Below are 21,853 nucleotides of genomic sequence, written 5' to 3' on the forward strand. Positions count from 1 at the left end.
CACCACATACACACAAAAATGTTAATAGCACTGGAAATCATGCATGTGAGAGTATACTTGTCAAAGTTTTGTGCACAACACATCTGGCAGGAAAAAGGAAAGGAGCTTCTCCTCTCCTGCATTTTTGGTTTAGTGCCATGGATGCTTTCCTTTGATGAAGTAATTTGGCAGACAGGTTCTTGCAGAAATCAGTGCAGTGGTATTAACTTAAAATTTTTGTGCTTTTTCAGTCTGTTTAGTTCTTTCAAATAACATTACTAGAGCTGAAAAGTCACATTAAGTAGCCATATTTTGACCTTACGGAATTTTGACCATGCAGTTTTGGTCAGCTATCGCAATGTCACCTTAACTTCACTTACGCTAATGGACAAAAATAGTCTTACTGTTTTTCAGTGGAAAGAAAAAATGGGCATAGAAATTGTCAAATGCTGTTTCACATTTCAGCAGTAAAGTAGTTGGAAAAAAGATAGTTAACTGTGAGGAAATGTGTCACTCTAAGATAGCAGCTTACAGCTGGCAGATTCTAATATTAAGTTTGGAGCTTGAACAAGCCATAAATCCAGGTATCATCTACCACATTTATAGTACTAATTTGATAATATAATAAGGGAAAACACTATAAATTATAAGGAAAAGTATATTTGAGGAAAGATCTGTCATGTATGTAGAGACAATATTCTGCACTGATTTCAAGTGCTAATGCCTGATTTTAGTATTGGCACTCTGGATCTGGGATACACAGAGATTAAGGCTGTAGAGACAGTCCTCTTCATTTTGAATGAAATTCAGTGTATGTTTATCTTTGCATTGAACTAGTACAGCTAAGTTATCTTCCTGTCCATGTAACCCTAGATATTTAATTTTTTTAGGGATTGGAAGTTAGGATGGAAAAATGACGTTGTACATGCCACAGCTCTGTAAGCATTTCTGCCTCCCCGTTCATAGCTGCCATGCTTTTGTGATGAAAACAGAAGCAGCTGAAATCACCAATATATTTGTCAAGTGTTATCATGCATAGGCCGAGAAACTGCTGTCATGTCACTCTGCTATTCATGGAAACACGTACACATAGTTTTAAAGTACCTGCACCTTTGCTTTGACATACCCCTCCATTGCTTTGTCTTGGCATTGCTTTGTGTTGTACTTGTGTAATACACTGGCACATAGTTGTGTTCACCACTGGATAATTCCTTTTTACAACTTTCATTTTGAATGTGTATGGTTGGCTAGTTATTCTTTGATAAAGTTCCTTTTCACTTTCTGTTCAAAATTGCATGATAACTAGAACTAACAATCTTCAAAGGAATCCATGTTATTATAAGAAGTGTTACAGTTTTTCTTCTTTCTCCTAGGCATTGATTTTAAAGTAAAGCCAGTAACGTTTAATGGTACAAGAGTGAAACTTCAAATATGGTAAGTTTTCATTTGTGTCACAAAAGAGAGCCAACTAAATTGCATTACAGCATGAAAAATCTCATCCGCTTTTAATTGTGTGTCTTACTAAAGGGCACTGAAGTGTCTTACTAAATTGTTTCTAATAGCATCCTGGCTTGTATCAGAAATAGTGTGGCCAGCAGGCGTAGGGAAGTGATTGTTCCCCTGTACTCAGCACTGTTGAGGCTGCACCTTGAATACTGTGTTCAGTTTTGGGCCCCTCATTACAAGAGGGACATTGAGGCACTGGAGTGTGTCCAGAGGAGGGCAACAAAGCTGATGAAGGGTTCTGGAGCACAAACCTTGTGAGGAGCAGCTGAGGGAGCTGGGGTTGTTTAGCCTGGAGAAAAGGAGGCTGAGGTGAGACGTTATTGCTCTCTACAACTACTGTTGGTCTCTTCTCCCAGGTAACAGATGATAAGACAAGAGGAAATGGCCTCAAGTTACATCAGGGAAGGGTTAGATTGGAAATTAGGAAACAATTCCTTTACTGGAAGAGTGGTCAAACATGTGAACAGGTTGCCCAGGGAGGTGGTGGAGTCACCATCCCTGGAGGCGTTAAAAAAGCGTGTGGGTATGGCACTTCAGGACATGGTTTACTGGGCACAGTGGTGTGAAGTTGATGGTTGGACTTGATGATCTTAGAGGTCTCTTCCAACTTCAGTGATTCTCTGATTCTGTGATTATGTGTAGGAATCTCTGCATCCTTGTGTTTTATGACTTTTCCCCAAAACCTTAGATTTTTCATCTAAACCAGCTGACTGACAGTGTTAGAGTTTACAAAGGGCTTGTAGGATTTCATCTGACTCCTGCAATGCTTGTACTCGTGAATTTTTTTTATCATATGCATTGTAACAGTCTTGCTAATTTACTATATGTAAAGAAGCAATGGTGGGCTTGAAGTTACACTCAGACTTTAACCACTGATTTACCTTTTCTAATAGGGCTTATAGTTCAAAATAAATTTTCAGTGTATTTCTTTCACTGTTGTATCTGGCACCCAGATTTTCTCCCATCCTTTTCTTGTTCCTTTCATGTTAGGGTACAACATTAAAAATTTGGACAATACTTCGTAAAATAAAGTAATTTTTCTTGGGAGGAGGATTTGGCAGCTTGTTCATGTTTAATTTTTTGTTATTGTTGATTTCTTACAATTTCTTTCAGGGATACTGCTGGCCAGGAACGCTTCCATACACTTAGTACTAGCTATTTTCGTGGCGCACAAGGCTTTGTTCTTGTATATGACATCACAAATCTGGACAGTTTTCAAGGTGTAACAGGCTGGATGAAAGATATACATGAGGTAAATATATCTAACAGTGGTTGACCTCTTAACGAAGGCAGTTAATGAGTTACTGCAATTAATGCTTTAAATGCATGAAATTTATTCTTCTTCCTTGAGTTATATGTTTCTAAGCACAATTTCTAACATCTAAGTTACATTTAACACATTGTGTTATAGTAGTGAAACTGAAAGACAGTGTAGACTACCCAGGACAATCCCTTGGTGATGCAGAAGTGTTTTCTGAAGCACATTTAAAACATAGCTTCCAGTCTGGTTTTGCACATACAGAGTTACGGTGCTTCTGTCACCAGCACAGCTATGCACAAGCCAGTTTCCCTGAGCTTATCTCGGGATTTTAATTGGCTTCCATGTCAAAATTCCATATCTCAATCAGTCCCTTTCCTGGTTTCCTTACTTTAGTGCAGTTACTTCATCCCAAGAATCAAATGAAACAAATCAAATGAAACATCCTTTTCATTTTTGCTGGATATTCCCTTTGAGAGGAAAGTTTCAAGGGGGAGGAAAAGGAGAATCCCTTTTTGGTGGCAGTGAGCTGATTGGTTAGCTCAGCTGCTTATGGTGCTGCAGCCAGAAACATGTGCTCTCAAGCAGCATAGGAAGTGATTCAACAGCACGTGGCTGCCAGACGGGGAGTGTGCTCCTACCTCCCTTCCTGCTTCTGGGCATTGGCTTCCGCTGTGCTGCTTCTGGAGCTTGTCAGAGGCCTCTGAGGTTTACTCTGACTTTCTAACATGGTAGAAAACTAACACAGCAAAACCAGTTGGATGGTTTTCTGTTCCATCAGGGCATTTAAGAGGTTCGTGGAGAAGTCTGACAGTTACTGGAGTTGGCACAATGTAAACCTGTAGGATTAGGAAGGTTAGGAGAAGAACATGTGAGAACAGTGTGAGGGAAGGAAGGGAGGACTGGGTAAGCCCTTAGATATCAGATCATTCAGCTGCCTGTAACTGTATACTGAGTCTGTACTGCTAGGTCTCTCTTGGTATCTTCTCTGCTAGGTAGAGGCATGTCAGTTTTGGAATAGAATTGTTCAGTTGGAAGGGACCTACAATGGTCATCTCATCCAACTGCCTCAGCACTTCAGGGCTGGCTGAAAGTTAAACCATGTTTTTGAGAGCATTTTCCAAATGCCTCTTAAACACTGACAGGCTTGGGGCATCGACCCTCTCTCTAGGAAGCCTGTTCCAGTGTCTGACCACCCTCTTAGTAAGGAAGTGTTTCCTGATGTCCAGTCTAAATCTGTCCTGATGCAGTTTTGAACCATTCCCACACATCCTGTCACTGGGTACCACGGAGAAGAGATCAGCACCTCCCTCTCCACTTCCCCTCCAATGAGGTTACCCTAGGCAGTTACATGGATGTTTGTTGTTAGCATGCTTGTATAAGGTAGTATGCTTGTGTAAGAATCCAAACAAGACAGGGCTCTTTGATTAAAATCAAGTAAAGATTCAGGCAGTTTTTTTATAATACTCTTTGAACTGGTAGGAATATGCCATGATGGATGGGAGAGTTCATCTTGGGAAAGCAGGCTCAAAATAAAACCATCAAATGCATCCTTTTCTCTCTTCACAGCTTCAGTATATGGATGAATTAATGGACTATACATGGTCATATATCCAATAATATATACATAGGGTATCTTATACTGTTGGTAAAACATTACATTTCCATTACCTCAGTATTAAGAACATTACTGTGGTGACCCAGTACGTCGTTATCCTTGACCTTAGATTCATCTTAAAAGTCTTAGAGGCAGCAGAGCCTAACTTCAATAATGTGTTACAAAGGAAATATGATTATATAATATTCTTACTGGCTTGTCTGCACACACTTCAAACTAACAGTCGTGTTTTATTTTTTAATAAGAAAAATGGATGCCCTTCTCGTGCTGGGGAGGACTGACAGCAGTCACAGCTAGATATGCCACTAGTTGTACTGTTTCGTGGTTAGCTAAGATTTAATTCAGTGCACACTATGGTAGCAGATTTACTGTTATCTTAAGCTGAAAATGTAATTACCCATATATACCAATTTTAACACGTATATATACACACACGTGTGTGTCTATCAATCTGTGTGTGTGCGTGTGTGTGTACGTATAAAAAATACTGACCTACCTTCATATTGCCTTCAAAGGAGTCATTTTGTGCTATCATCTTTAATTAGATCAACAGGATGGTTGATTCAGTGGGCTACAATGCACAAGCACAAAGAAAGTATGAGGACCATATGGCTGGGGTGGAGGGAAGGACAGGAGTAGCTCTTGTAGCCACTGTGCAGGCTTAGGTCTGCTGAAGTCAGTCAGGAAATCACACCTGCACGAGCCTGCTTTCTTCTGATGACACTTCAAAGCTTTTGTGTAAACATACTCAAGCTATTAATACCTAAATTGTTTAATCTTAACCCCTGAAGCTACTTTGTTAGTTTAAAATTTAAAAAATGAAAAAATACTCAGTTCAGAACAATTTCTGGAAATGTAAATTGCATGATCAATTGCACCAATCTCAAAACTAGCAATTAGCGAGTGTTGTATAATGGAGCTAGATAATAATAAAAAATTTAATTTAGTCCTAGTGGGACATCAATTTCTGAAATGTCTTGGCGAAAATATATGGGGCCATTCATTGCAAAAGAAGTGTTTTAAAGCAATAATTGTTAAAACATAGGGCATTTCATGAAAATTAATTACTTGCTCAAGGTTGGTGACATTCCTTGCATTTGCTTTGGTCTGTAAATGCAAACCAGTATTTAATTTGCCACAAGTGCCCAGTATCAAAGTGGCTGTTGCTACAGCACCCTTAAAAATGTGCAGTTTCGTTAAACACCAGACTAGTGGGTAATGTAAAGCTTGCACCTGAACCAAACAAACAGTATTTTTTTGAGACATTCAGTTATTACTTTATGTTCTCATTTTAAAATTCTTTGTACATAGAGATTTTAAATAGAAAGAAAGGTTTTTAAAAATCTGCTCTGTTTAAAAAAAAATCTGTTTTTAAAAATGTACTAAGCCATTTTTACAACAATTGAAAATATCAATCTAAGCAATTTAGCATTCCTAAAAACTCCATTGATTTTATAAAAACTGGCCAGTCAATGCTATTCCAATCAGATTACCAGGATGTTCTCATTGTATTTCAATTATTTTAAGTGTGGAATACAGCAACTTTCCTGTTAAAAATGAGCTATTGTCCACGGAAGTTCAAGACATAAATATGCTGCCGTATCTGTATCGTTGTAATATTTGTATTCAGAGCTAGAGGGAACTAAGTAACATGATTGCACTTTAAAAAACTTACTATAAAAATATACTTGCAGATCAATATGTTAGGACATTATTGGCAAATCCAGTACAGGTATATTGAATTTGTAATGCACTCATTAGGAGCGTGATAGTTGCAGGAACGTTACTTTAGAACCTGAAGAGATTCTGCATTTGTAGGATTGCGTGTGATGTCCAATTTATCAAGGTGTTTCTCTTGTTTGCTGACATGGCTTTTAGCTGTTGTGTGCAGCTGTTCTAGAAGCCTGACTTGGTTTGGCCTTTAAAAATTAAATACAGGTAACCATGTACCAAATCCACTTGCAGAAAACAGTTCTTTCCAGGATGTTTTGAACAAGATCCCAACTAACATATTGGCAAAAAGTTCCTCACAACAGAGTGGTCAAATGCTCAAATAGGTACCCAGAGAGGATCAGAGATCGCTGTCCTTGGATATATCTAAAACTCAGTGGGGCCTTGAGCAACCTGACCTGACACTGAAGTTGGCCCTTCTTTGAGCAGACAGCTGGACCTGATTACTTGCCAACCTAAATCACTCCTTGATTCATACATGGCATCTGGATATCCAAAAACTTTTGACATACACGGTAGGTCCTAGTTTTCTTTTAAACACATTGGACTGGTTTCCACTGTGCTAGTCTTCTGGTGTGGCCATGAAGATGGCGTTACCAGTTCCTAAAAATTCTGTCCATGCTGGAAATTCTCCGCTAGCACAGAATGTTCTGCATGGGGAAGATAGATTCATTTTCTCACACAGTAGCAAGTCTTGGGACATAATTAGTGTCCTTGGAATATATTAGCTTTCTTTTATGCTATCTGAAAGAAGTCACCCCTCAACCAGGGTATGAAATGTATGTATGTGTTGGGTGCTGGCATTTTTGCATAGTGCCCTTTTCTGGTTCTGTTCATTTGATGCATCTGAGAGTTGGGGTACTGGGCTGTCTTTCATTTTTTCTGCACCATACTTAAATAAGCACCACAGCAAACTGCTTTACCAAAGTAAATTAGTTTGACTTCAAACTCTTCTGAGTCTTTCTTCCTCAGATGAGAAGGTTTGATGCCAAAAGGATCAAGTTGTTCCAGTTCATAGATGGGTTTGTTGTTATGACTCTGATTAGAACTGAAAATTCCTGTTCTTGTCACTTTACTAAATTGGTTTATCTCTCATCCCGGATTGGTTTGAGGATAACCTGGTTTATATCCAGACATGTCTAAGTTTGCTAATAGACAAATTCTATAATTTGTTTAATTCCAGTGGAGTACTGGCAACTAGGCGTTTGTAACTGAGGCCATAAGGTGGTACTTAAAAAAATGTATGGAAAGAGACATATATGGGAATCATAATACAAACCTTGCCCATGTGAGGCTGTCAGAGAGACTGAGGACAGTGTATTCCTAACAAATTACTCTTCATTAATACAAAGGATCAGTTTCTAGTGTCATTGCCTAGTGAGTAGGAAGAAGAAACTTCCCAGCTTTATGGCTTTCCCCAGCTCTGCCTTCATCTTGCTACATGACCATGTGTATCCTCTTCAGATCTGAATAATTCTATTAATGCTATGTTTCTTCCTCAAATACAAACTAAATAAGTAAATATTTCCGTAGTGTATTTGCCAGGTATGGGTTTTCAATTTCACTGGTTGGGCCTACAAACAAACTTCGGATCCTTTTTCAAACTGTAATAAATGAGTATCAAAATCATACAGCCCTGCACAGCAACACCCTGCAAATGTGGTGGAGGGACAAGGTGGTGATTCTGGATAGACAGCTTGATACAACAAGGGACGTCACTGAGCTTTGGGTAATCACAGTCAGTACACTGCAGGGGAGGTTGAGGCCAGCCATTCACAGCAGGGTTTGTACTCGCTATTTGAAAAGAGCAGGGATAGTTTCTCCCAATAAGCAGTAAGTACAAATGTGATGTAGGTGTTTGTCCTACTTTTGATCCTCACATGAATTCACAGCACTTCTGTGAAATATTTTCTCTGCAAAATGACAACAGAAGCAGAAAAAAAAAAGACCTAACATTAAAAAAACCAACCTAAAACCAACAAATTGCATGCAACTGGGATGAGCAAGGTATTTTCCCTTTTGCATTCTTGAGTTGTGTTCATGCCTGGTCCAGCAGTGAGTTGGGTAGTTACTGCGATGAGTGCACATGCCTAGGTGAAAGGGTGGGTAATTAATGAAGGGCCGAGATGGATGGCTCCTATCAGAGCAGGCTGCTGAAGCGCACCATGGTGATACGGTGCCAGAGTCCAGTGCTCCTAATCCGGTCCCTGGCACTGTTGCGTTTGAGGCTCTGGTGCTGCTCCCTCCTGTGGCCACCAGTCACAGCAGCCTGGCTCCTGCCACTGCGGCGATGGATCCAGCTTCTGGGGAATCCAGTGGGGAAAAACCCTTTCCCAAAACTTGGTGACTCCAGACTGCCAAACGCTTCAAAAAACCTGGTTAGTCTGAATAAATCCCTCAACTCCGATTTTTTTTTTTTTTTGAGAGAAATATAGTGCTTCCTTTTTAGATGGCTAAAAAAAAATAGGCTAGGTTTTGTCCAAGTTCAGATAATTTTTAAGTTTCAGTGTGAAGAATCGGGATGTATTTTTGAGATATCAAAGCAAAATATTTTTTTTTTTTTTACTCCTCAAGAAAAAAATAAATTATTTTGCCTTGGTGAAATTGGTGAAATTTTCAGTAGTATTTTTCCATGACATGGGAAAAAAAAAGTTTCCTGACTCTATTAGCTTAGTCAGTGCTGACTGGCATAATACCATCTTAACAACTATAAAATAACCATCCTCTTTTAGCTATAGATCTTGCATTTGGAAAGCTTATTCCTGAGCTATAAATAAAAGAGGATGAAAATACACAGCTTTTGGAAGCACTGAAGAGCCATATTTTTGGCCGATTCAAATCGGTGCGCCTCTACAATTTTTATGCCAACTGAGCACATGGTCAAACTTCTGCCTCGTCATGTTGACTTAATTATTTCAAGACTACCTCTATATAATCAGTTTTCAAAATGTAAAATGGATGTCACTTGGTGTATATTCTGTAGTTTTCTAAAAGCAAGAAACTGCAAGATATCATCTTTTAAAAAAGTGCTTGCAGTGATTTGATGGAGGATCCAGTCAAAGTGAAAATATATTACTACATTATATTAATGTAGAAATTATAGTTATTTTCTGAAATAAATTCTTACTGATTAGTGATACTGATAAATATTTACTGAAAGGCTTAGGTGCCTCTAACCTCCTTTAAATTTTGTTATTATTTGAAGTTGTTTAGAAAAAAAACACTCCTGTTGCAAAAATTTGTGCAGGAATAAAGTTAGAGGATGAATTTAGTGGTTTTGATAATATCATTTGACCTTTTACTTCAGAGTGAAGTCAAATGCCACTTGTGAAACCTTCAGCTACATACAGTCTTCTTTGAAATAAAAAGTTGATTATGTGATGAGATTAAATTGTCTGTTTACCCTGCTTTAGGGACTGATGTATGTGATTTTATGTAGGAGAGCCATTGACCTTAATGAGTAAAGCTCCAGTGCATTCTGAAAGAGCCAACATTTTGCTCTATTAATCCAGGTTAGATTGATTCATTATTTTAGGCCTGCACTTTGTGCTCTTACGATGAGGTTACTTCATTTTAATACCATATTATCTTGAACATCAGCTGTGGGTATGAAATGAGATTAGCTGTCTAAAATGAGAGTGGATTAAAAAAATTAAATAGTGGTCCTTACCAATAAATTGTGCCTGCTGCTGTACTCCTCGAATGGGGCAACTTACTTGTAAAAGTGCAACTAGACTACAAATAATGATTCATCTTTTAATGAATGGAGGTTTTTCGTTGCATTTCTCTGAACAGGGGGTACATGTGTCCATGTGTGTGTGTGTGAGCACAACTGTCTGTGCCTGGGTTTGTCTTATGGCAAAGTTATAAAAACTAACACTTTGATGGAGTTGAGAGATTTCATCAGTGTCCTTGTAGAGAGAAGATCTGCATCCTGAGGCCAGGCTTTCTGAGTCATCAGAGAAGCTGTGTGAGCATGTGCTTTCAGAATATAAGCCATGGGGTCAGACCACGCAAGCTTTAATTGTCTCTAGATAATCTAGAGACCCTCAGCTTCTACCATTTAAGCACCAAAAAGGGTTTTAAATATTATGATTTTCACAGCAAATGTCAGTTTTCAGATTCCACATGCTGTTGCAGAACCATTCCCTTTTCTTGTGATTATTCCTGTCATGTATAGTCACAATGGCTCATCTTAAAATAACACTGATGTAAAGCATCCAGTACTTTTCATAGTCATCATGTACGTAACTGGATTAGTGGAATGAAGGATGGAGACAAGGTCAAAAAGCTAGATTTTTCTTCCTTTTGAAATCAATGAGGTTTTTAAATTTTACTTCATTAAAAATCTATTGCCCTCTTTCAAGTGTCTTGGAATAATCAAACTTTTATGATGAGTTTGAACACTTTGAATGTAATTTTATTGTCTGTGTGTGAAAGTGAAGCACAGAGAGGTGCTTTTTCAGGTGCAGTAAATTCCTTCTTTTTCACTTGTGAGTGCTGGATGTAGACCAGATGAATATGCTAATCCATGAACCCATTACTTTAGGGAGGGCAGTGTCTGTGAATTTGGGGCATTTCCAGTCCCTTTAAAGCCTCAAGATGGAGCATTTATCAAAAGATGGTGCCCATGCACCATATACTTTTTACCTTATGAAAGAGGTTGCAAATTATGCCCTGCTCTTGTAAGTGATTTTATTCTGCTCTTTGCAATCTTTCTGTTTTCCTCTGAATCCCAGTAACTAATGGAAAATATTTCCACAGGTGAAAAAGTCAGGACAGAATTTAGTCTTTACTTTCAAGGAAATAAAGTGTTGAAGGTTAGCGTCAGCTGAAGGTGAAGGGCTTTTGTTGTTTGCTTTTTTCTTACTTGACCCTTATTAATGCTGGTTCTCTTTTAGAAAGCAGGTGATGAAGTGGACGTAATACTGTTGGGCAACAAGTGTGATAAGGAGTCAGAACGTGTAGTTCCAAAACAGAAAGGAGAAAAGGTATCATTGATCACTGGTACTTTCTTTGGGTTCTCCCGAGTATCTTAATATGTGACTGTGAGGTATTACACTGAAAATTATAGTAAGCTCCTGAATTCCAAAAATTCTGTTAGTAATTGCTCCAGTTGTGGAGTTCTGGAGTGTTTGGGTCATGGTTTTTTTTTAATATATGAGCAGAAATGCATTAAGTAATTCCTTGCTGATCTCTTCAGATTTTTACTTTAAAGGTTAAAATGTACTTTAGAAGTTTTAGTTACAATAGAAATCTTACATTTGGAATTAAAACAAAAATTTTTTTAGTACTCTGAAAATACAGACTCTGTTTTAATGTGGAATACTAAAATGTAATGCATAATATATTCTGCAGTATTTTTCTGGTACCACCCATAATTTGTTTCTTTTTGTGCCTGACTATAAAGAACTGTTCTGTCAATCTGTGCACAGTGGTTTGCATTGTGTATGAAGAGCTCTAAGTAATGCCAGACAGATACATTCAGGGAACATCCTGCTCTATAACTGTGTATGTCTCGTACAGCTGAGACTACAGTGTAGTTTATACCTGCTGACCATGTGTTGGGGCAGAACTGGTGTTAAGTGAGGAGGGCTGTTTTAAAGGCAATGGCGAATTACTGTTGCTGAGAACCAATGAGGAAATCCAAAAGCCATGCTATGGCAGGAGACATTGTGGTCACAGAATCTCAGAATCTCAGGAGTTGGAAGGGACCTCAAAAGATCATCCAGTCCAACCCCCCTACCAGAGCAGGATCACCTAGACCAGGTCACACAGGAACGCATCCAGGTTGGTTTTGAATGTCTCCAGAGAAGGAGACTCCACAACCTCTCTGGGCAGCCTGTTCCAGTGCTCTGTCACCCTCACAGTAAAAAAGTTTTTCCTCATGTTCAGGTTGAACCTCCTATGCTCCAGCTTGCTCCCATTGCCCCCTGTCCTGTCATTGGCTGTCACTGAGAAGAGCCTGGCTCCTTCCTCCTGACACTCGCCCTTTACAAATTTATAAACATGAATGAGGTCACCCCTCAGTCTCCTCTTCTCCAAGCTAAAGGGACCCAGCTCCTTCAGCCGCTCCTCATAAGGGAGATGCTCCACTCCCTCGATTGTCTTTGTGGCCTTGCACTGGACTAAATGATAATGACTAAATGTCGCAGAAGGGCATGTCCTACATACCAGTAAATTTTGCAACTGCAAACTGTATGCATCTGCTGTCTGGAACTTGGAATGAGCCCTTCTATTATGCTTTCAGGCATGGTGAGTCAGGCAGGATGTCTTGTGTTTGAAGAAAAGAACACTGATGATTTCTTGCCGATTATATAATCCCAGATTACAAAACTTTAACAAATAGCATCACCTTTTCAACAGCATTACAAATAGAAGCTTTTGAAAGTTCGTTGTTCGTATGCAAGGCACTTTCAATGTTAATGCACTATATCTGTGTACAAGGAATAAAGTTGCTGAAAAATACATGTATACTGTCATTCAGAGAATGCACTGCCAGAAATGTGAAGAGTCACTGGATGCATGTGCACAAGAGGGCAGTAGTAGGGTTTTGCATATAGCATTAACCATGACATTTTCTGACTTCTGTGTGCTTAACCATGCAATCAAAGTTTCTCTTAATGTAGTATTTTTTTCAGAAACAAATCATTACCTCCTCACCAGTGAGTCTCCTTTCTAGATTTCTCCTGTGTTTTGAGGCAAGGCAGTTCTTCAGTTATACTATTTCTTCTTTGAATGTGATTTACAGACAATGACTAAACCAGCTGGAGGCAGATTCCACCAGCAGAGAGAGAGCTAATATTGTCCTCTCACTCAAAAGAAGAAAATATCCTTATTAAGAGGGGAAAATAGTTTGACACTAACTCTGCCACAGAATAATTCATACTTACATATTTCTTACTACACTGTGAGTATGAGCTGTAAGTATTGTTCTCTTCAGAATCTTGCAGAGAAGACCCCTGGATTCCCTGGGAATCTTATAATCTGTGTTGGCTTCTCTATAACAATCTGTCATAACTGAGTGGACATCGTATGCCACTTTATAGACTAATTTAATGCTAAGAAATATATATTTTTTGTTTTCTTTTGTAATTATATAATTTTGATCACTCAGAAATGGATATGTTTAATTTTAACACTATTATGTATTTTCATGTATTAATAACTTTTTATTCACTTTGAGAAAAGTTTGAACTCAACCTTCTTGGTCTCCTCCATTCCTCTCCCCCCACCTCTATAACATTATCTTTTTCTCTGAAAAATTAAAAGGAATATTGAAGGTTATATAGCTTGGTAGGATGTGGCTGTTTTTCTCCTATCAAATCTTTCTAACAGAAAGAGCTAAGTAAAATACTCTTCCTTTTTTGTTTTTGCTGTCTTCATGTGCCTGACGTCAAAGCTGATTTTACAGGTGCAATACCAATGAAAAAATATCTACACAGTTCTAGGAATATTTCAGACACATCCCTCTGATTCAACACTAAGAAATCATAGCAGCACTTTGCTAGGAAGTATTATATTTTGAGTTAAAAGCAATGAACAATTGGAATTAAAATTCACCTTCGAAGAGATATTGGCATTACTTGTTTTGTTATTGTAAGAAAAAGATGACCTTATTTCACTCAAGATCTCTGAACTGTTCTTGAGGATAATTTAGCATTTCCCACTAGCATAATTCCCACAGGTTTGTAAATGTATTTAGGTATTTTATTTATGGATCTATTCAAGATGCTACCAAAGGCAAAAATAAAGTAATTATTTGAATGTATCTCTCCAGCTTTGTTATGAAAGAGAGTAGCCAAAGCTCTATTTGTACTTCCAGCGGCTTTAACACTGGACTGCTGGGTTTTTTCCCAGCTAGCTACATTTTTAGAGGACTTGCTTGCCACAATACTTTTCAGTATGCAATGTGAATTGGAATATCTCAAGTTGGAAGGGACCTGTAAGAATCATCGAGTCCAACTCCCTGCTCCTTGCGGGACTACCTCACACTAAGCCTATGACTAAAATTGCTGTCCAGGCACTCCTTGAACTCTTGACAGGCTTGGTGCTGTGACTGTTTCCCTGGGGAGTCTGTTCCAATGACCAACCATACCTGTATTTACCTTATAGAAAGAGACGTTGTGAAAATGCAACTCGTAATTCTACATGTCTGAATCTGCAATATGTAGCAAAATATACACACATTAATCTTCTTTGACCAATATTGTGCACGTACAGAGGAAATGGGGGCGCATTGATAGGTGTAGTAGGGAGTGTAGTAACATGGTACAGACAAGGCTGAAGGTTTTAAAATTTTATTTTATATTTCTTTTGCATTGGTCTTCACAGATGGAGCTTGCTCCCAGACCTCTGCATGTATTGGTGTGGTTTGGGAAGGAGCAGGTCAAGCAGCAGTGGGAAAGCATTGAATTAGAAACTGCTTAGGAAAGTTTGCTGCATCCATAGACATGATGAGCTCCACCCAGTTGTGCTGAAATAGCTGATCGATGGGATTTGGGCCACTGTCTGTCAAAGAAATGTCTGAAGAATCACAGTGGTTGAGAGAGATCCCTGCTGACTACAAAGTAGCCAGCATGACACCTGTCTTTAAAAAAGGCAAGGAAGAGGGGTCAGGGTACTGCAGTCAGCCTTGCTTCAGTCGGTGGAAGGATCACGGAGCATGTTGTCATCAGATCCTTTTCCAAGGACATAAAGGACGCAAAAATAATCTGAAATAGTCAACAGAGCGCAAATTGTGCTTTACCACCTTGACTGCCTTCTGTGATGCCAGGAAATGACTGTGTGGACAAGGGAGGGGCAGTGGTTGTGATATATCTTGAATCTAATGAGGTTTTTGTCACCTTCTCCCATGGCATCTGCACCTGGAAGCTAGGAAATGTGGGCTGGAGAAGTGGACCATTAGGTGGACTGAAAATTGGCTGGACTACCAGGGGCAAGGGGAGGCAACTGAAGGCTGTGTGTTGGTAATTAGTGATAAGCAGAGTACATCAGGGGTGTGTAGAAGGGCTCACTTTGTTCAACATCTTCATTAGTGATCTGGCTGATGATACAAGGAGATTTGCATGTGACATGAGGTTAGGGGTGTGACTGGCACACCAAGTGGGAGAACACCAATTCTGCAGGACCTTGATAACTTGAGAGCTAGGCCAACAGAAGCAGCATGAAATCCAGTAAGAAGTGCTGAGATTTACACCTGGGACGGAATAATCCCGGGCACGAGTTACTGCCCTGCTGCAAAAGACCAGCGGGTTACAATGAATACCAACCTGAATGCAAGTCAAGTGTTCTCTCATTGCTTAAAAGTATGCTTGGCTACATCAAAAGGATAATAGATGGTAGATCTGGGAAGATTATTAATCCCTCTGCTTAGTATTGACAAGGCAACATGGAATATTGTGTTGAGCTTTGAATCCCCCATTTCAGAAAGGGCATTGAGAAACTGCAGAGGGTGCAGCAGACAGCTCCAAAGATGATTGGGGTCTAGTACCAGTAATCCATGAGGAGAACTGAGGAAGGTAGGTAAAAAGGAGGCTCAGGAGCAGTTATTGGTCTACAACATTGAAGTGTACTTAGAGGAGTGACTAAACAGACTCTTCTCAGTAGAGACAGACAATAAAGCAAGAGGCAGCAATCACAAGTCCTGGCTTGGGAGGTTCAGCTGGTAAGATAAGGAGAACCAGTTGCACTAGGAGGGTGATACAGCCATGGAGTCTGCAAAGGTTATAAAATTAGTGGATTTCAAGACTCAGGTAGGCAGTGTCATGGCTGACTCCATATCATGTGGCCAGTAGTCCCATTTCGTGTGGGGTTATCTTTCAAAATGATTTCTGTAATTCTTTCCAAATGATTTCTGTAATTCCATGATGAAGATGGTTTGTGTTCATCAGTTTGCACATAAGTAGCCTCTAGGAATCTGTTATGTGACACAAGAAAGAAAAAAAGGAATATTTAATAATACGTTCTGTGTACTTTATAACCTGCAAACCACTCTTCTGCTTTTTATCAGCCCAGTATTTTTTATTACCTGTATTTTTCTTTATGAACCATTATGCATCATCGTTTTGCATTCACAGTTGGCAACAGTCAAATGATCTTAACTTTCTGTAACAAGCTGCAGCAATACTGAAAGCAGTTCACAGCAGTCAGATGGAGTTTTAGAATCCCATATGAAGCAGTCTGTCTTAAGAAACAGTCCAGATCTCATCTTCTTTTTTAAAATTTCATTTTCTTACAACATTTTGGAAAAGAGACCATTTTCCCTTTTCCCCCCCCCTACCTTTAATATAACCTTTATTATATTTTGACTAAAATTGTGAAGTCAAATTCTTGTACCTTCATGTCTGATTTTGGAATTGTTGTACAAACATTGATTTGTTACTTCTAGAGCTCATTGAAATCAAACATAACTGCCAGTATTAGACTTTTTTTCATTATGGAGAGCCTTCCAAATAAATCTTTCAGTGGTCATTAAGAACAGGATTTTCTGTACGTTATAAGCAGCAGGGTATTTTCTTTGCCTGGGATCATCATTTCCAGATGTGTGCTGGGAAGAGATCCTTTGCAAAAGGGACAAACAGACTAACCCACTATGTAGTTCTGACAGATACTGTTCCTACCTTGGCCCCTTCTCTTGGGAGACAACAGTGCAAATGTTTTTGTTTTTCTCCATGTGTTTAAGCATATAAATTAGAAAAAGTTTAGTGCCTTAAAAAGCTATGAATTTTGTTGGTTGTTTTTTTCCTTATGCCAACATATCTCTAGGCTATCTATAAGGGAAGTACACTGGAAATAAGAGAATAGGAGTAAATTAAATAAAATCAATCAATGTAAAGTCTATTCTGCCTTTTTTTCCAAAGTATTTTTTCTCTTCTCCTATTACCATTTTTGCATATATCTGTTTTTTGCTTGCCTGCTATCTCTGTGCTTCTCTCTCTCTCTCTCTCTTTGTATTTCATCATACCTCTTTTTCTACAGTTTTTGTCACATTTTTATCTATTTTATCTATCACTTTATTTTATCTATCTACTTTTATTTATCTATCACTTTTCTGCAGGCACTCCATTAGTTTCCTCTAAGTAATTGCCTAGGAGACAGTTCATTTTCCAAACAAATCAAAACATTGAGAACAGACTCACTAGAGTTTATTCTTATTTACAAGTAAAGATAGGTTAAAAAAGCTGTTTTGAAAATGCAAAAATTTAAGAAGAATGTTTTAAGAGTTACCTGAAATTTATAAACTGAGGATGAATACAGAATACTTTGCTGAGGTGACATTTACTTAATCAGTGTTTATATAGCATGTTAGACGCTGTCAGGACACCTCCATATCGCTTGCTGTTAGTATTCGGAAGTGTTTTTTTCTAAAGACTGTTCGTCCCATTGCCTACATTTGTTTTTCAGCTTGCTTGGGAACATGGAATACACTTTTTTGAAACCAGTGCTAAAGATAACATGAACATTGAGGACGCATTCTCAGTCTTGACTAAGGAAATCCTGGAAAAGGTAGGCTCCTTTTCTGAGCAGAAAGAAAATGAGAGGTTTTTCTTGACAGATTGGGTAAACAAGGCTGTAAATACAAGAGGTTTAGCTAAGCAGTGCTGGTTTTGCATTATGGAGTTGTATTTTGGGTGGGATCCTGTAGCTGTATACGTATAGAGGAGGAATGTGGGGTTGAAGAAGAGAATGTGGGAGAAGAGAACAACAGAAGAGGGAAGCAGGTAAAATACAGTTCAAAGACAAGGTGAAAATTCAGGAAGACTCTATTTGTGGCTGTCTTTCCCATGCTTTTCTTGAAGGGAGGGGTTAATAGCTCTGCAGTAATTCCACTTCTGTGCCAGGAAGATTCCTTTGTCCTGTAGGTTTCTGCAAAATACGCACACGGAGAAGATGCTGAATGCTGATGGAATAAATGGACTTTTTATGTTCAGCAATCAAATGTTTTATCCAAAGTTCATAACTGTTTGTTTAGATGGTTTATGCTCACACTTTTGAAGTTATTAGGACCTAGAGATTTGACTTAATTAGTGGTAGAGTCAATATTGTAGCTGTCAGAGTCAGCATCTCTTAACTGCCTCAAGTGTGTTGGCTTAAGGGTCCTTACTCCTCAGAGTTACAATGCTTTTGTAGGACTGAATTATTGTTAATTAGCTCTGAAAATGTTTTGCGTAGCAATTTATTTTTAGACAGTAGAATATTATTTTAGACACTAATGGATGTTCTTCATGCAATGCATTATCATTGCTATTCATCACCAATATTAGTTATACAAAACTAGCCTTCCATTCCGAATACTCTTGAAGTCATAATAAAGATAAATGAGCAAAATTACTGACAAAGTCACAAGTAGCAGTGTTTTTATTAAGTAGCCATAGGAGATGGCCAGAATAATAGCTCAGGGTTGGACTGCTTCTAAATCAAGGCCCTGACCTATTATACAATAACAAACTATCGTTGGTTATGTTGGGGGAGAAAAAAAATAAATTGATCACTTTAGCATGAAAGTGAAGCTCAGCAACTCAGCAGTCAGTGAAATATCATTTAGAACAAGGGGATAATGGCAGGTCCTTGAATAGTTGGCAAAAAGTCTGAAATAAGAGAACTCTGATTTTCTTGCAAATGAAAAATACATTGTCTACTGTAAATAGAGAATGTGTTTGTTAGTATGAAACATGAAAACTACAAAACAGTAGCTATGATCATAACTGTTGCAAAGACAAATATATGTGAAGTGAGCATTTCTGCACACTGCACGTGGGTAAGACCTGAGAGAATTCTCTGCAGCGTGCAGAAATGATGTTTGGGTGTTTCTCACTTTAAGATTGCCTGCACTTATTTTACTTAAAAATAAGTTACTTACTTTACTTTAAAGTAGAATTTTAGTATTCCTACTCATCTTCATGAAAATTCATTGATTTTGTAGTGTGGACATGCAAACAAATTCAGACCATGTTGGAAATGTTACGCTGCTGCATGGCTTTAATTAAAGCTGCTTGAGAATGCAGTGGTACGCTCTGCATGCATGTACGTGTGTTTGGAAAGTACGTCCATGCAAATTTGTCAGGTTTATCTGTAGTAACGTTTCCCCTTATCTGGAAATATTTGCAATCTCTGATGGGGCATCACGTATCATTACTTAGGTGTATAATTTGCCATTTTTAGCGAAATGCATTTGTTGATTTAAACGAGGACTCTTTTAGCCCAATAGGTTTTGCCACTGGCCTGATAAGAAAGAGTTCACAATAAAAAAAAATAAATCTACCATACAGTTTCATCATGGTTTTCAGGTTCGACAAAATAATTTGCTTGTTCACAAAACTGTGAAATCTGAATGTAGTACTTGAATTTTAACTTCTTCTAACTGGTGAAATTTTGGAAAAGGGAAAATGCGGTAGGAAGTGTGACTAGTGACTGTGAGAAATGACATGATAGATGCCAGTCGGAGATTTCTTCAGTCATACAACCATTCTGTAGTGGTAAAATAACATCCTTGCTGATTGTAAAAAGAAGATACAGCTTTGCACAGCACTGTGGCCCAGGACACCTATGTCTGAGGTAGCAGGATATAGGGCTTGCTTACTTCTGTGTAGGACCGCCTGTCTCAGACTGATGGGATGCTCCAGTGGAAGCATGCCATTGCTTTACCCATCCCATAGAGGAAACTCACTTTAAGGAACTCCCTGGAAAAGCTTATTACAATCCTGCTTTTGGGAAGTGTATTGAGGTCATTCAGAAGTAAGATAGATAGGCAGGGCAGGCTCGCAGGCAGTAGACCATGTTCAGATGCATTGCAGTAGGCCGTATTAATCTGAGGAAATCCAGGATTCTTTATACACGCTCTTGTTCAAGCACTCCTGCAGATGGGGATGATCAGTGTCTGGAGTTACAGAGCTCTGTAACTGTTGATTCTCTTGAAATTTAGAACAAGTTGTGGTTCAGTGGAGGATTGGGAAAAAAAAACACATTAAAATGTGTCAGACAGGAAAAAAAAAAGCAGCAAGTTTGTGTTGTCATTATTTTGCTGCATTTTCCTGTCTTTTCTTATGTGGATTTACTTGTAGTGGGCTTAAGGAAGGGAGAAAACTTATGTATCCCAGCAATTCAGATAGCTGAAGAGCTGCTTAACCTTTCAGTTATTGATCATCTCTGCCATTCTGTGCTGGGTCTCAATCCTACAGCTGTAATGTACACGGGTAGGCTCATTAAAACAATCAAATGTTATTTGACAGCTTACAGAACTCACAATTTTCAGACCAATCAGTTAATAACAACTGATTTAATTGTATTAGAAAGGCTGTAGAAAATGAATGTTAATGGCACTACTTATTCCAGAGGTTTGCTTAGACTTGCTGACAAATAACATCAGTGTTTTATTTATTCACAATTCTTATCAGCCTCAGACATGCCTAAACCTGTTCATTAATAGATGGCAGCTGTTCCTTAACCATGCTTCTGGCTGCCGGTGAACTGTTTTTACTTGTAAGTCAGTCCTCAAAAACCAACCAAACCTCAAAAAAACCCCACTCAGAATGCAGTTAGCATTTGCACTTTGGTGTTGTCTGGTTTCATGGCTGGTGAACAGGACTCTTCTCAACTAGCTTTAAAAAAAATGTATTACAAGCCTTTGTATTTCTTTCTTTGTGGGTGTGGTGGTTGGTATGTTTCTAAACTAGCAGCAGCAGGAGGGGCACTGTATTTTAAAAAAAGGGAGAAAAAGAAGTTTTTGCCCTTTTCTGAAGACTGCTGTAAAACTAATCAAAACTTATGTTCTGCCTACCTCCCAAGAGTGATTGTCTACTAAGATTATTTTAGTATAATATTAAATAAACATATATCTGCTGAGCAAGGAACAGTCAGAATCCATTTAAGACCTTTCCCTGTGCTGTTGAGAGTAGCATTTAATGTTTAACAGCTGGATGCCATTTGAGATGAACATTCAGAAGTAGCAGCTGGCCTCAGTGCTGTCCTTCCTTCATCTCTTTACCTTCCTTTCCTATGGCAACAGTACTTTTGAGATTACACTGTGTCCCCCATTCCTTTGCTTCTAAAGCACCTTTGGGGCTTGCTGGCTGATTTTAAACACATTTGGCAGGTCAAGCTAAAAGATAAGTAAGCTCCTGAGGAGTTCCTTGGAAATAAGGTGCTGGGTGGAGGAGAGGCAGAGTACTCTGCAGAAGAAGAGTCTCCAGCATTAGTTCATACATTATTAGACAGAGAAGGCTGCATGGAGAGACTGAAAAATGCTTCAACCAGCCACTCCAGCTGGAGCTTGCACTGGGAATATCAAATTTAATTCACTGCAAGACCGAAACCCATAGGAAATCGGATCTCGTTATTGCCAGCGTTCATGGAGTTGTTTGTCCAAAAGATTCCTGTGTCTCCAGCAGTGCACACTCAGTGTTTCTTTATTATCCTCAGTCATGCACGGAGCCCCAGGCTTTTTTTGCCCTTTATTTATCTTGTGCTAACCACAGAATATTAATTTCTTCATGAGGTTTTTCATAATGCTCATAATCCTATATTTTAGATCTAGTTTAGATTTTTATCTTCATAACCTTCTTAGTAACATTGGATAGTATATTCAGCATTGCAGACATGGGAACCAAGGTACAGAGCTTAAAGCAAAGAAGATAAATGGTACCAAGTCAGCGCTGGTGCAATGTAGGGCATAATCATCTACACTATCATCTTGTTTAATTAAAAAAAAAGAAAAATCTGTTCTGGACATCGAATGAGCCAGATATTCTTCTAGAAACAGG

At 38.6% G+C, this 21,853-nt stretch overlaps 1 protein-coding gene across 1 annotated transcript in view; it reads left to right on the forward strand.

The window, feature by feature from the left end:
- Positions 1-1,352: 1,352 nt before the first annotated feature.
- The window catches only part of LOC104539792 (ras-related protein Rab-10-like), a gene marked incomplete at its 5' end in the record, with an annotated part of 28,597 nt that continues 8,096 nt past the window's right edge, over positions 1,353-21,853 (forward strand). Inside the window, 4 exons of the mRNA XM_010183402.1 lie at positions 1,353-1,413; positions 2,599-2,737; positions 10,994-11,083; positions 17,499-17,600. Coding sequence (XP_010181704.1) covers positions 1,353-1,413; positions 2,599-2,737; positions 10,994-11,083; positions 17,499-17,600 — 392 coding nt within the window. The remainder of the gene's footprint in view (positions 1,414-2,598; positions 2,738-10,993; positions 11,084-17,498; positions 17,601-21,853) is intronic.

Source organism: Mesitornis unicolor, unplaced genomic scaffold, assembly GCF_000695765.1.
Source record: "Mesitornis unicolor isolate BGI_N332 unplaced genomic scaffold, ASM69576v1 scaffold29464, whole genome shotgun sequence".
In the NCBI taxonomy this organism is placed as follows: Eukaryota; Metazoa; Chordata; class Aves; order Mesitornithiformes; family Mesitornithidae; genus Mesitornis; species Mesitornis unicolor.